Source organism: Schistocerca serialis, chromosome 8 (assembly GCF_023864345.2).
Source record: "Schistocerca serialis cubense isolate TAMUIC-IGC-003099 chromosome 8, iqSchSeri2.2, whole genome shotgun sequence".
NCBI classification, from domain to species: Eukaryota; Metazoa; Arthropoda; class Insecta; order Orthoptera; family Acrididae; genus Schistocerca; species Schistocerca serialis.
Genome location: NC_064645.1, coordinates 316,692,499 through 316,707,370, shown reverse-complemented (window position 1 = coordinate 316,707,370; position 14,872 = coordinate 316,692,499). Strand labels below are relative to the sequence as shown.

Here is a 14,872-nt window from a genome sequence, read left to right as displayed (position 1 = left end):
TGAAGCAATGCTTGTGGAAGTGTGGATTCTAAGATGTTACAGAGAATCATGGAATCACTAGTTACAATGTAAATGTTGCTGATGTGCTACACTGTGCCCAAAGAATCCAGCAGACAATAGCTGTTGGCCTGAGTAATATGAAGATGGATCTAGGTGCAGAAACAATAAATAAAAAATAAAAATTAAAAAAAAAGAGAACAGTACTACTTCAGTACTAATAGGACAATATTACGGAAATGGAAGAGGATGTAGATGAAGATGAAATGGAAGGTATGATACTACGTGAAGAGTTTGACAGATCACTGAAAGCCCTTAGTTGAAACAAGGTCCCAGGAGTAGACAACATTCCATTAGAACTACTGACAGCCTTGGGAGAGCTAGTCCTGACAAAACTCTACCATCTGGTGAGCAAGATGTATGAGACAGGTGAAATACCCTCAGACTTCAAGAAGAATATAATAATTCCAATCCCAAAGAAAGCAGGTGTTGACAGATGTGAAAATTACCGAACTATCAGTTTAATAAGTCACAGCTGCAAAATACTAACACGAATTCTTTACAGACGAATGGAAAAACTAGTAGAAACCGACCTGGGGGAAGATCAGTTTGGATTCCGTAAAAATGTTGGAACACATGAGGCAATACTGACCCTACGACTTACCTTAGAAAATAGATGAAGGAAATGCAAACCTACGTTTTCTAGCATTTGTAGACTTAGAGAAAGCTTTTGACGGTGCTGACTGGAATACTCTCTGACAAATTCTGAAGGTGGCAGGGGTAAAATACAGGGAGCAATAGGCTATTTACAGTTTGCACAGAAACAAGATGGCAGCAATAAGAGTAGAGGGACATGAAAGGGAAGCAGTGGTTGGGAAGGGAGTGAGACAGGGTTGTAGCCTCTCCCCGATGTTATTCAATCTGTATATTGAGCAAGCAGTAAAGGACACAAAAGAAAAATTCGGAATAGGAATTAAAATCCATGGAGAAGAAATAAAAACTTTGAGGTTTGCCGATGATATTGTAATTATGCCAGAGACAGCAAGGGATTTGGAAGAGCAGTTGAACGGAATGGAGTGTGTCTTGAAAGGAGGATATAAGATGAACATCAGAAAAACCAAAACGAGGAGAATGGAATGTAGTGGAATGAAATCGGGTGATGGTGAGGGAATTAGATTAGGAAATGAGACACTTAAAGTAGTAAAGGAGTTTTGCTATTTGGGGAGCAAAATAACTGATGATGGTCGAAGTAGAGAGGATATAAAATGTAGACTGGCAATGGCAAGAAATCGTTTCAGGAGAAGAGAAATTTGTTAACATAGAATATAGATTTTAGTGTCAGGAAGTCATTTCTGAACATATTTGTATGGAGTGTAGCCATGTATGGAAGTGAAACGTGGACGATAAATAGTTTGGGCAAGAAGAGAATAGAAGCTTTCAAAATGTGGTGCTACAGAAGAATGCTGAAGATTAGATGGGTAGGTCACATAACTAATGTGGAGGTATTGAATAGAATTGGATAGAGGAGGAATTTGTGGCACAACTTGACTAGAAGAAGGGATCGGTTGGTAGGGCATGTTCTGAGGCGTCAAGGGATCACCAATTCAGTATTGGAGGGCAGCATGGAGGGTAAAAATCGTAGAGGGAGACGAAGGGATGAATACACTAAGCAGATTCAGAAGGATGTAGGTTGCAGTAGTTACTGGGAGATGATGAAGCTTGCACAGGATAGAGTAGCATGGAGAGCTGCATCAAACCAGTTTCAGGACTGAAGACCAGAACAACAACAGTAGTATTAATGATTAGGTAATTAGTTAGGGTGCTTTATTGTAGTTTTATGGTGGTAGCAGATAGTTGTAACATCCACTTTCTTTTAGTAAGTACCAAGAATAAATAAGTAATCTATACATTTATTATACTCCACAAAAATGTGAGTCGTAATTTCGCATGTAATAGGCTGTAATAGAGAAGAATAAATAAGTAAATACTGGCTTCCCACCTGAATATTCATACAGCTGTTTCTCCAAAAAAAATGTGAGTCATAATTTCGCATGTAATAGGTTGTAATAGAGAAGAATAAATAAGTAAATACTGGCTTTCCACCTGAAAATTCATACAGCTGTTTTTTTCCAAATGTCTGATTTTTTTGTTTATTCTTCCTGTAGACATGCTTGTTCCTACAATCTCACATTTGTCTTCTAACCATTCCTGTTTAGCCATTTTACATTTTCTGCCCATCTCAATTTTTTGATGTCCGTCTTCTATGCTTATTGTGCTTCTATTTTATATTTTCTCCTTTCGTCAATTAAATTCAATATTTCTTGTTTGTCCAAGGATTCCTGCTAGGTCTTTCCTTCTCACCTGTAATTCTTTCACTTTATGCAGGTCCCATATTCTTAATTTCCTACCTTTTTGTAATTTCTACAGTTTTCATCTGCAGTTCATAACCAGTGAATTATGGTCATTGTTGACATCTGCCTCTGGAAATGCCTTACAATTTAAAGTCTTTCAGAATAAAATTCAGTCATCAGCTGCAAGTATATTTTTATTTCACTTTACCAGTTTCAACAAATTAATTTGTTGTCTCTTATAAAATGTGAAAAGCAGGTCATTCCTTTTAAATAATTGCACTGTGTACCAGTTTTCCCCAAATATATTACATACAACTTCACTATGTACCATAGCTGTAGCTCTTATTGCTTTTATAAATCTTCCTTGCTTCAGGCACAACAGCTTGACATACTCATAGACACCATTCAGTTATTGTAAATTATCTACCTATCAATTTGTGTTTCCAGTAATTGCATACAATATGTGCATTTTTGGACATATCATGGCATTATGATTCTATGAAGAAGATATGAACATCTGCTAAACCAGTACTAACAAGGAGAGGTCCACAGCAGTGTGATCAACTTTTTGAAACTATTTATGTGGTGATTTAGGCTAAGATAGAAGATATCACACACTGCAGCCATTCACCCTGGTGGGCACTCGTTTGCGAGTAATTGATGGAAAAAAATTCCGAATTTTATGTGATAGACAGTAGCATTGAAAAAGTTGCAATGTATGGTGTGGTTGTAGGGTGTAACAGATAGGATAACATCATCATATACAGGAGGTTGTGGGTTCAAATCTATAAGGTTCTCAAATTTTCTTTGTTTTTAAATCTTTATCAGAATTACCTTGGTCATTATTTTTATTCAGTTAATTGGTTTAAATGTAATTTTTTATTTCTAGTCCTTTGTCACATCATTTTAATCACCGCAGAACTTTTTTGTGTGTTTCATCTTTTTTCTGTACATCATTCTTTTTCCAGTTGGAATTTTTGTGACTATGAATTTAATTATGTTTATCTATTATAATATTCAATTATTTGAAAATTCTTATCTGTCAGTTAAAAAACAAAAGCTGAAATTTATATTTGTGCAACAGTGTGAAAAATGTATTTTTGTTACCAGAAGTGCAATTTTTTGCACAGTAATCATCATACAAAAAAATTAAAACATAACGTAAATACTTATTGTACTATGGGTAAAATTATGCACATCATCATAATCATCATCATCATCATCATCATTTATTGTATTTATGGGCCTTGAAGGCCTACAGCAGAATAAAAAGGATACAAGCCACAAAATAAAAGGAATACAATAAACTGCACATTATAAAAATTTGCAAATATTCACATTGCAAAAAAGAAAACACAGCAGTGAGTCACAGTCTCAGTGCAGGAGACATTTATTGCAGGTGACCGACCATTGCTGTTGGTACCCAGCCTCATGTTCTACCATTGTCGGCTATTGCCAGAACCTGATCCTTTCATCGTGTCTTCGGTCGTCCCTTTGGGCATCTCCCAGCAGATTGGGCATGGAGAACATGCTTAGGGAGGGATCCACTGGCTCGGAAGATGTGGCCAAACCACTGTAGCCTCTTCTGCCCCAATATTCAATCGTAGAGGTCTTCTTTTGTTCTCATTCCCATTTTCCCTCCACAGTATTGTAGACAGGTCCATATATCTTTTGAAGTACCTTCCTCTCAAACGCACAAATTACTTCTTCAGTTGTTGCTGAAGTCGCCCAGGTTTCACAACCATATAAAAGTACCGGCCGTACTATTGTTATGTACAGGCAAATCTTTTTTTTTAGTGATATCAGCTGGGATTTGAATAAATTGTTTAGGCTGAAGAAAAAGCGATTAGCATTTGTTATTCATTGCTGCACCTCTTTCGTCACTTCACTGTTGTCGGTCAGTATGGATCCCAGGTATTTGAATTCTCTTACTCATTCGAAGGAATGCCCATCAACAATAATGGAGGGGAGAGGAGCTTGATGTTGTGAGACGACGAAATATTTTGTTTTACTCTCATTCACTAACAGCCCTATTTGTTTCCAGTTATGGAGGAATCGCGAAGTGCTAGCGCTTTCTTGTTCCAGGGTGTCACTAAGGATCACATCAGCAGCAGCAAATTCCAGGCTTGTGTCTGTTCCCACCATCTCCATTTCTCTGTTTCGACCAGTGTCATGGCTTACTTTTTCCAAAGCCAAGGTCAAGTTGAATAATATCAGTGCCAATGGATCTCCTTGTCGCAATCCATTTTCAATATTTAATAGTGATAGCTGGCTGCCGAACCTTACTTGCCAAATTGATTGGGAGTAGCAAGCTGCTATTAGCCTGTTGTATTTAGGTGGAATGTTGAGTTCTTGTCATGTTGTCAATGCTGTCATATGCTTGTCTAAAACCAATGAAGATAAAGTGTAGTTCCTGACCAAACTCACAAAATTTTTCTGTTAGCTGCCTCAAGGTAAATATGTGATCAAGAGTCGACCGTCCAGAGATGAAGCCACTTTGATAAGGGCTTATAATTTCTTCAGACAATGGTTTCAAGTGGTTTAGGGGCAGGATTGTAAATATTTTGTACCCAATCTCAAGTAGTGAAATCCCAAAGTAGTTTGAATAATGCAGATGGAAATTTAAATGAAAGAGGGGTTATAAGTAAAACGAAATTGAAACAAAATGAGAAATAAATATAACGAATGCAATAATGTGGACAAAAAACACAATGATAGAAAAGAAATTAAATCAAAATTAGGGCATAAAAGTATTTAAAAACACCGAACAAAGATTTCAAGTGGAGAAAAATGAAAAATGAAAACATGAGAACAAATGAAGTAGTTGAATAATGATTGAAATTATTTGACAAAGGAATGAAATTAAAAAATTACCTTTAAATCAGTTAACCGTATAAAAAGATGACCAAAGTCATTTCAATAAAAATTTTTAAAAAAAAGAAAGAAAAAAGTTACTGCACCTGACGAGATTAGAACCCAGAAGCTCCTGCATGTGATGTCGTTATTCTATCCATTACACCACACAAACGGACTATGCAATGCAATTTTTTTAACACTATTGAGTACCACATAAAATCCAGATCCCCCCCCCCCCCCCCCTCCCCTCCCATCCCTATCAGTTACTCACAAATGAGTGCTGACCAGGGTGAATGGCTCTAGTGTGTGATACCTGGGGTCTTAACCCACATCACCATATAAATAGTTTCAAAATGTCGATGGCACTGTTGGGACCTCTCCTTGTAAGTAAGTTTCTGTAATGCACTTCTTAAACTATGTAAATTCTGATTGAATTTTATTCTGAAATATATACTAAAGTTGCTGAAAAACAACAGCTATAAATAAAATAACAAGTATAGTTTCAGCTCTCTGAGACTGCAGATGTGTGTGCAAGTTGCGCTAGTGTGTGTGTGTGTGTGTGTGTGTGTGTGTGTGTGTGTGTGTGTGTACTGTTGATAAAGGCTTTAATGACGGAAAGCTATGATTGTGTGAATCTTTTTATTGTGCCTATCGCATCTCAGCATCTCCACTATATGGCGAGTAGCAACTTTCCTTCTATTGTATTGTTACATTCCATCCTGGATTTTTTGTTGTTTGATATAAATAAAATAATAAGTTTAAAATCTTGTTTCGAAATCTGTCTTCCCATTAGATAATAAATCTGAAACTTTCTTGTGTTTCTAGGTCTCATCCTCGTATACAGTCTTCTTTCATGAGTCTTAAACCAAGTGTTAGCAATGACAAAATTATACATACACTCCTGGAAATTGAAATAAGAACACCGTGAATTCATTGTCCCAGGAAGGGGAAACTTTATTGACACATTCCTGGGGTCAGATACATCACATGATCACACTGACAGAACCACAGGCACATAGACACAGGCAACAGAGCATGCACAATGTCGGCACTAGTACAGTGTATATCCACCTTTCGCAGCAATGCAGGCTGCTATTCTTCCATGGAGACGATCGTAGAGATGCTGGATGTAGTCCTGTGGAACGGCTTGCCATGCCATTTCCACCTGGCGCCTCAGTTGGACCAGCGTTCGTGCTGGACGTGCAGACCGCGTGAGACGACGCTTCATCCAGTCCCAAACATGCTCAATGGGGGACAGATCCGGAGATCTTGCTGGCCAGGGTAGTTGACTTACACCTTCTAGAGCACGTTGGGTGGCACGGGATACATGCGGACGTGCATTGTCCTGTTGGAACAGCAAGTTCCCATGCCGGTCTAGGAATGGTAGAACGATGGGTTCGATGACGGTTTGGATGTACCGTGCACTATTCAGTGTCCCCTCGACGATCACCAGTGGTGTACGGCCAGTGTAGGAGATCGCTCCCCACACCATGATGCCGGGTGTTGGCCCTGTGTGCCTCGGTCGTATGCAGTCCTGATTGTGGCGCTCACCTGCACGGCGCCAAACACGCATACGACCATCATTGGCACCAAGGCAGAAGCGACTCTCATCGCTGAAGACGACACGTCTCCATTCGTCCCTCCATTCACGCCTGTCGCGACACCACTGGAGGCGGGCTGCACGATATTGGGGCGTGAGCGGAAGATGGCCTAACGGTGTGCGGGACCGTAGCCCAGCTTCATGGAGACAGTTGCGAATGGTCCTCGCCGATACCCCAGGAGCAACAGTGTCCCTAATTTGCTGGGAAGTGGCGGTGCAGTCCCCTACGGCACTGCGTAGGATCCTACGGTCTTGGTGTGCATCCGTGCATCGCTGCGGTCCGGTCCCAGGTCGACGGGCACGTGCACCTTCCGCCGACCACTGGCGACAACATCGATGTACTGTGGAGACCTCACGCCCCACGTGTTGAGCAATTCGGCGGTACGTCCACTCGGCCTCCCGCATGCCCACTATACGCCCTCGCTCAAAGTCCGTCAACTGCACATACGGTTCACGTCCACACTGTCGCGGCATGCTACCAGTGTTAAAGACTGCGATGGAGCTCCATATGCCACGGCAAACTGGCTGACACTGACGGCGGCGGTGCACAAATGCTGCGCAGCTAGCGCCATTCGACGGCCAACACCGCGGTTCCTGGTGTGTCCGCTGTGCCGTGCGTGTGATCATTGCTTGTACAGCCCTCTCGCAGTGTCCGGAGCAAGTATGGTGGGTCTGACACACCGGTGTCAGTGTGTTCTTTTTTCCATTTCCAGGAGTGTAGTTCAAAATTCTAACAGGCAGTTTCCTTTCTTTCCTTTCTCCTAGTATTTTCTTCTCTTCCTTCTCCTAATATTGAAGTTTTCATTCCCTTAACTATCTAAATAATTTCCATTATCTTGTTCCAAGTCTGTGGGTTGCTAGACTTTGAATTCAATATTGTGTTATACCACAGTGAGAAATAGATATGACGGATTATGTGGCTTGGAGTAGCACTTTATTTTCTTAAAAAACATGCCTTCACATTCAGAATGGTAATCAGAAAATGCAATGTACTCATTAACACAAAACCACATGCACTTCAGCAAAGAGAAGCCATTTCACAGTGCACGACCCCTGTTGACATCTTCCAGATGCTTAGCTGACCATCTGACATATACCACGGCAGTCTCGTGTCATTGCTACAATCTCATTCTACATTCTTCCTATCTCTCCTTCATCTGCAGAGCTAGTTGACATATAAACTTGTACTATTGTGATGAATGTCATCTTCATGTCTATTTTGGCTTAGATTATTTGTTTACTATGCCGTTCATAGTAGCTTACTCACATTCCTATTTTCTCCTGCATTACCCCTGTTTGATTTTGTGTTGATAACTCTGTACCAACCTGACTAGAAGTCCTGCTCTTTATAATGCTGCGCTTCACTACTTTCCACTATAGCTTCGAAGCATCCACTTCCCTTTTTAAATTCTCTAACCTCCTTATCCAGTTAAGGTATCTAACGTTCAATGCCTCTGACTCATAGAATGACAGTTTGTTTTTCCCGATGAAGGTATCGTCGTGAGTAGCCCCCAGAATATTTTACCCAAGAGGGTGACATCAGCATTTAACCATACGGAAGAGCTGCATGCTTTCTGAGAAAAATAATGGCAGTAGTTTACCCTTGCTTTCAGTCATTCACAGTACCAGTATGGCAGGCCATGTTGACTAATTTTATAAGGTCAGATAAGTCATTCATGCAGACTGTTGCCTCTGCAACTATTGAAAAATCTGGTGCCCTCTTCAAAAACAATGGGTTAGTTTGACCCCTTCATAGGCCATGGAGGCATGCAAGCCACCCAACCTCAGCAAGGAATAATTATGCCATATAAAGTTTTGAAAACCGGTTGTTGAAAATTGAAGGCACAATTACTACATGTCCAAGTAGTAGAATAAACTCTGTTGAGACTATACTGAATTCTTTCTCCACTCAAAGCTGTTTAATTGCTTAGCTTGTATTATTTTTTATGTACTATCCAAATTTCACAAAAATGTAGGCTATTAATAACTTATGGGCTGAGTTCATACTCACACTGAAATAAATGGGATTTTTTCCTCTATGCAATGTGAATTTCGTTTTCAGTAATAGGCTTGCTTTATTTGTACAATATTTTCTGAATGTAGATTCTGATACTATCTGTATTGTATGAAAAGGTAATTGTTTGTGTATATTTCAGGTTGTCTGTTCATCGTGCAAGCATGTGTCAGTTACTTACGAACCTTTCATGTATTTATCCGTCCCATTGCCCCACGCAATGGAGCGACAAATCTGTAAGTACACGTTATTTATATTATTCCATAATGTTTCTTAAAAGTGTGATTGGTACAGATGTTTACAAGATTTGATGACTAGAAAAAAATCTATAACACAACAATTTTACCACTTCTGTTTCTACTCACAGCATTGCAAGTACATTTTCATAGTGTTGTATGTGTTGTGAAACTGTTGGCATATAGATTTGATATAAATTGTTATATTGGTTCAGAAGTGAAGATTTGTGTATTTAATAATTGAAGTATTTGATTAGTCAGAAGCTCTGTATATGTTAGTAGAGTTTGCTAGTCATATGGGCACTGAAATTTGTCTTCCACATTTATAAAAGAGAAATAGTACAAATTTCTAGTACATGGGCCAATGATCTTAAAGCTAACAATTTACATTCTGCTTGTTCAATAAGGAAGGGTCTGATGGTTCATAAAAAGTGTAGGATGTTTCCATAGATAACGATTCAGAACAGGCTATGTTTGTGTCAGAAAAGGTTTGTTTTAAACACTGACAGGAAGTGCATAGATAGTGTAATGGGTTAACTGACAGTAAACTCGGTTATATTCTTTTATTTTTGTTTTGTTGACTGATCTTGATGTATTTCAGAACAAAAATTAATATTTTAGATTCTGTGTAACAATATTATGAAAAGGAAAGTCGCCACTCACCATTTAGCAGAGTTGCTGAGCCGGAGATAGATGCAACAAAAAGACTGTCACAAAATAAGGTTTCGGCCAACAAGGCATTTGTCAAACACACACACACCCACACACACACAACTGCAGACTCTGGCAGTTGAAGCCAGCTAAGCGTGGCGCGCGCGCGCCCACACACACACACACACACACACACACACACACACACACACACACAAAAATGCAATTCACACACACGACTGCAGTCTGTGGCAGCTGAGTGTGGCTCCAGCTGCCAGAGGCTACAGAGTGTGTGTGTGTGTGTGTGTGTGTGTGTCACAAAGGCCTTGTTGGCCGAAAGCTTATTTTGTGACAGTGGGTGTTGTTGTTGTCCCCCCCCCCCCCCCTCCCCCCCTATCTGCGACTCAGCATCTCCACTATATGGTAAGTGACAGCTTTCCTTTTGATAATATTGTTACCTGCCGTTCTGGCTATTCCATTGTTTGATATTTCAGATTCTGTTTGTCGCCTTCCATTGCCCATTTTACTTCTGTCAACTGTGTCTCTGATGTTCTGGTACAGGTGCCAAAGTAATTAGTGAACATAAAAGGATAGAAAAACTGATGTGATCACATCATTTGAAAATCACTCTGAAGTCTTTGTTCGTAGGGTTTTTACATTTTTTAAAGGAAAAAAAAAGAAAAAAATACTTGTTGGGGAAAAAAGTAGATAGTTTGAAGATGGTTAGTCAAGATTAAACTCTTCAGCTTATATGTGTAGCCATGAAAACTAAAATACTGCTAATAACATGGAAGGAATAATTAGTGTTTTATGTCTGTTCACATTGACATTAAATTTTTTTAGACTCCTCATCAGAAGAGCTAAATGCTGGTCAACAGCACACTGGCATGGGATCCTATTGATAGGTTTTTGTGTTTCTGTACAGATTATAAAAATGTTCAAATATTAAACATTAATGACTGAAAGGTTGACAACACCTAAAACAAAGCTGTGAGACAAGAGCCTCACAGCTTAAACGAATAATAAGTTCCATAAGTATGGAAAGCAGGTGAGAGAGTATTCTGAAATTGTTTTACTGAAAATCTCTCTCTCTCTCTCTCTCTCTCTCTCTCTCTCTCTCTCTCTCTCTCTCTCTCTCTCTCTCTCTGCTGCCTTCTCGTCGTTTCTCATTATAGATAATACTATGTTGTAACTTAAAGTATTTAAAGTGTGAATTACCTGTTTGATGCAAAGCACTCTTTGACACAAATTAATTTTGCCTTCAGCTTGTTTTGTAACTCATAAGAGTAATGTGAAATTAGTTTCTTTGTAACTGTTTTGCCTCTGTTATGAAATAGTTTATATTTTATTATCTTAACAGTAAATTACCTAAGAGTTGCAGTTGTTTGTAAGTAGATGTTCAACATAATGTCCAATAGAACAATGTCAAACATCCTTGCCCAATCAAAGATTAAGCTCTATCCCTACTAACATTTACACTGACAGGACATTACATTCTAACCTTCCATCCTTAATTGTGTGTTTGAAAGTTGAATTTGTTTTGCTATTAATTAACATATACCATAATCTGCAATACATAATAGATACTTAGATTCTGTTAATGCAGCTGTAAAGTTTTGGATTAAATATTTCAGGTGTTACTTTTGTGTCGGCTGCAAATGATAAAGCTGTAAAGTATTTGTTGACACTAAACAAACAAGAAAGAGTTGTCAGATTGAAAGAAGAATTGCTCAAATGCATGGGCAAAGATGCACCAAAGCATGTGGCTTTAGCCGAAGTTTTGGATAGTCATATAGCTAGGATACTGGTACGTAACTGGAAGAATACTTCTTCAAGAAATGTGTATAAACTTCAGATTACTTTAGCTTGCTTCGTAGTTTATTATCCCACTTTATGATTCATAGTTCACCAATGTACACTTAACAGCACAAAACTTGGCCAGTGGAAATCGTGCTCAGAGTTTGTCTTTTACAGCACTGGCTTGGATGACATGGAACGTATTAACTTTTCATTCTATATGGGGGTTGTCTGCAAAGTAAATGTTACATGGAAGTGGTCATGTCAATATTTTAAGTCTAGAGCATCAGAGATTCATTATATTCGTGGCATATAAACAACATTAGTGCAATAATCACAGTGGCAGCTTGAACTAATGACTGTAATCAACATGTGTGCATTTGACTAATCAACATGTGTGCATTTGACTAATCAGTCATGAACAGGCAGTGTTAAGTAGTGAATATGAGGCCATAGTGTGTGTATGTTGTTGTGTCACAAATTGTGAAAGAACAACATCTCTAAAACAAGTGTTCAAGCCATTCTGCAGAGTGTTTTGGAAAAAAGAAAAGGGTGTGTAAAATTTGTTCTAAACACCTTAGCTCCCAAACACAAACAATATGTGGACACCTGCCATGACTTGGATGAAATACAAAACACAGATAATTCTTTTTTGGGAAAAATTTTCATGGGTGGTGAGACTTTGTGTTATCAGTATAAATCTACCAAAACATGACAGTGCAGGAATCCACAAGAGGATCAACACTTGACGACATAATTGAAATTTAAGCCAATGGTGATGCGCAAGTTAAACATCCCAAAGAAGGAATTTTCTGACAGTTTCACATGCTTATGTGAACATTCCATGCCTTGTACTCAATTGGGAAGAGATTATGTAGAACACCTGAAACATTAAAACCACCATCACAACTTTTCTCTTTTTATTTATTTATTTTTTTTTATTTATTTATTTTTATTAATCCAGCGTCAAAACTTTTTGCACTGACAGGGTATTCCAAGAAGACCAAAGCTCCCTTGCAGGTACAGTACCCTTTCATTAGCAAACAATGCTCTGTATAGCAATTCCAAAGCACATTGGGTAATACTTGTAGCTGAATTTGATGGCAAAACTTTTTGTAGAAATGACCCCCAAGTTTGACTGTAGTTAGTTGTGTGTTACAGTACAGTAATGAGTAAAATTGCCAAGAGAGGTACCAAGTAATGTTCAGTTTTGGATTTAGATTTACAATAAAATTCAGTCGTCTGCCAACCCCAATTCATTTATTGGTAGAAGCAGATTGTGTTTTCTCTCTAAATACCATCAAGTCACTTAACTAGAAAAATTAAAGGGAAATAGGAAACACTGAAAAGTTCTAACGTACCATTATTAATAGGGTCTTGTGCCTAGTTTTTCAGTAGGAACCAAACAAGAGGAGAATTTATAGAACATTACAATGAAATCACTACACTTAGCTGCATAAAGGTGTTGATATATGCCAACAGGGACAGTCGAAAATGGGTGCACCGACTGGGACTCGAACCCGGGATCTCCTGCTTACGTGGCAGACGCTCTATCCATCTGAGCCACCGAGGACACACAGGATAGTGTGACTGACTGCCGGGACTTACCTCCGGCAAGCCTCCCGTAAGACCCACATTCCCAACTTATTGTCCCACACTATTGATGTATATTAACGCCTGTACGCAGCTAAGCATAGTGATTTCATTCGGAGATGTCCGAAAGAACAGATACCATCTTCATATATAATTTGAACAATCTCTTTGTAGTAAATCCAATACAAAATATTATGAAAATGGACAAATACAAATCTGATCACTTTTTCCCCAATCTCTTTGTCATGAAGTGCTTACATCCAATGTCCTTTATTGGCTATATTGCAATTTCTGTCTTCCCCTACAGTTTCCCAATAGTACCATGAAAGTTATTTCCTGGCATCTTCATACATGGCATATCATCTTGCCCTTCTTGTTAGCATTTTCCACATATTTCAGGGAACCTGTTCATTTTTTATCAGTCCACTTAATTTTCAACATTCCTTTATAATATCACCTGTCAGACCCTCTGATTCTGTTATTTTCCATTTTTGTCACAGTCCACGATTCACATCTGTACAGTGCTCTGCTCCAAACTTAGTGTCTCAGAAATTTCTTACTCTCATTATGGCCAATGTTTGATAGTAATAAACTTACATTAGCAAGGGTTTCCCTTGTTGCCATTGCTTGTCTGCTTCATCTTCTATCCTGCTCACTTTGTCCATTGTGTGTTATTTTGATTCCAACCTGCTCACTTTGTCCATTGTGTGTTATTTTGATTCCAAGGTAGTAGACTGGCTTTACTTCATCTACTAAATGGTCCCCAATCTTTATTTAAGTTTATCACTAATCTCATTTCTGCTACTTATCCTTATTTTTGTCTTCTTTCAGTTCACTGTCTACATCAGTTGATATAATTATCAGTTTCCTTTTTAGTGTGTGGTGTAAAATAATTTGCTAATGTCTTCTCCTACCACAGTTTTTCTCATTTTCAGCATTGGCCTGATTTACTGCTCTTAAATGCCACAAAATTGCCTGTACCTACTATCTGTTGTGAAGTCAAAAGTGTGCAATATCGTACTGCTGGGTGGCACGTAAAGTCAGCTAATGGTAATAAATATGTAACTCATTAGAACTTTCAGAAAAATTTTAATCATAATGGCAGAATGTGTAAAATTCATCCCACTTTATCCTGCACAATACAAATTGTCACATTGCTAACCTTGCCATTTTTTTATTGAAATTTTCTAGCACTTGTCATTAGCAGTCGCCAGATTCTCCTGCATTTCTGCACTACACTAGATACAATATACTTAGATACCTACTGTACCACTTAACTTAAATTCTTCACAAATATAATCATGTACCCTGAAGAGTATGATAACCCTGCATTTCTGTTGAACATGCTCTGAACAGTTATTCTATGTTTATAGTATACATTTTATGTGAAAGACCACACAATAAAGCACTTTGTGTTCGTCAAAGTTATGAGAAAAAGTAGGTGTTGGAAATCAGAGGCAGGCAGTGCTGTGCAAAGAGAACATTCACGAGAGTGGATGCACCAGAGAGTTCTCGAGAATTTGGAACACAGACAAGCAGTCAGCCACAATTCTCATTGTGAAAATATTTTTGGATAAAACTGCTATAACTGGAATGTAAGAAAGTTAAATAAATCGTGACTGCTTTGAGCAGAACTTCAACAAACAGGTGAAAGGTTCTATCTGAATAATTGAAAATGAATGGTCTCAAACATTGAACTTGATCTTTTAATACTGGGCGTTAGAATAGAGGCAGGCACACAAGTCAGAATACTGTGAAGACCTACCTCTATAAACTG

General features: G+C 38.5%; 1 protein-coding gene across 5 annotated transcripts in view; it reads left to right on the top strand.

Moving 5' to 3' along the window:
• The window catches only part of LOC126416192 (uncharacterized), a 206,723-nt gene that overhangs the window by 100,991 nt on the left and 90,860 nt on the right, over nucleotides 1–14,872 (top strand). For all 5 annotated transcript variants that reach the window (XM_050083777.1, XM_050083779.1, XM_050083778.1 and 2 more), the window contains 2 exons: nucleotides 8,961–9,054; nucleotides 11,340–11,512. In XM_050083777.1, coding sequence (XP_049939734.1) covers nucleotides 8,961–9,054; nucleotides 11,340–11,512 — 267 coding nt within the window. The remainder of the gene's footprint in view (nucleotides 1–8,960; nucleotides 9,055–11,339; nucleotides 11,513–14,872) is intronic.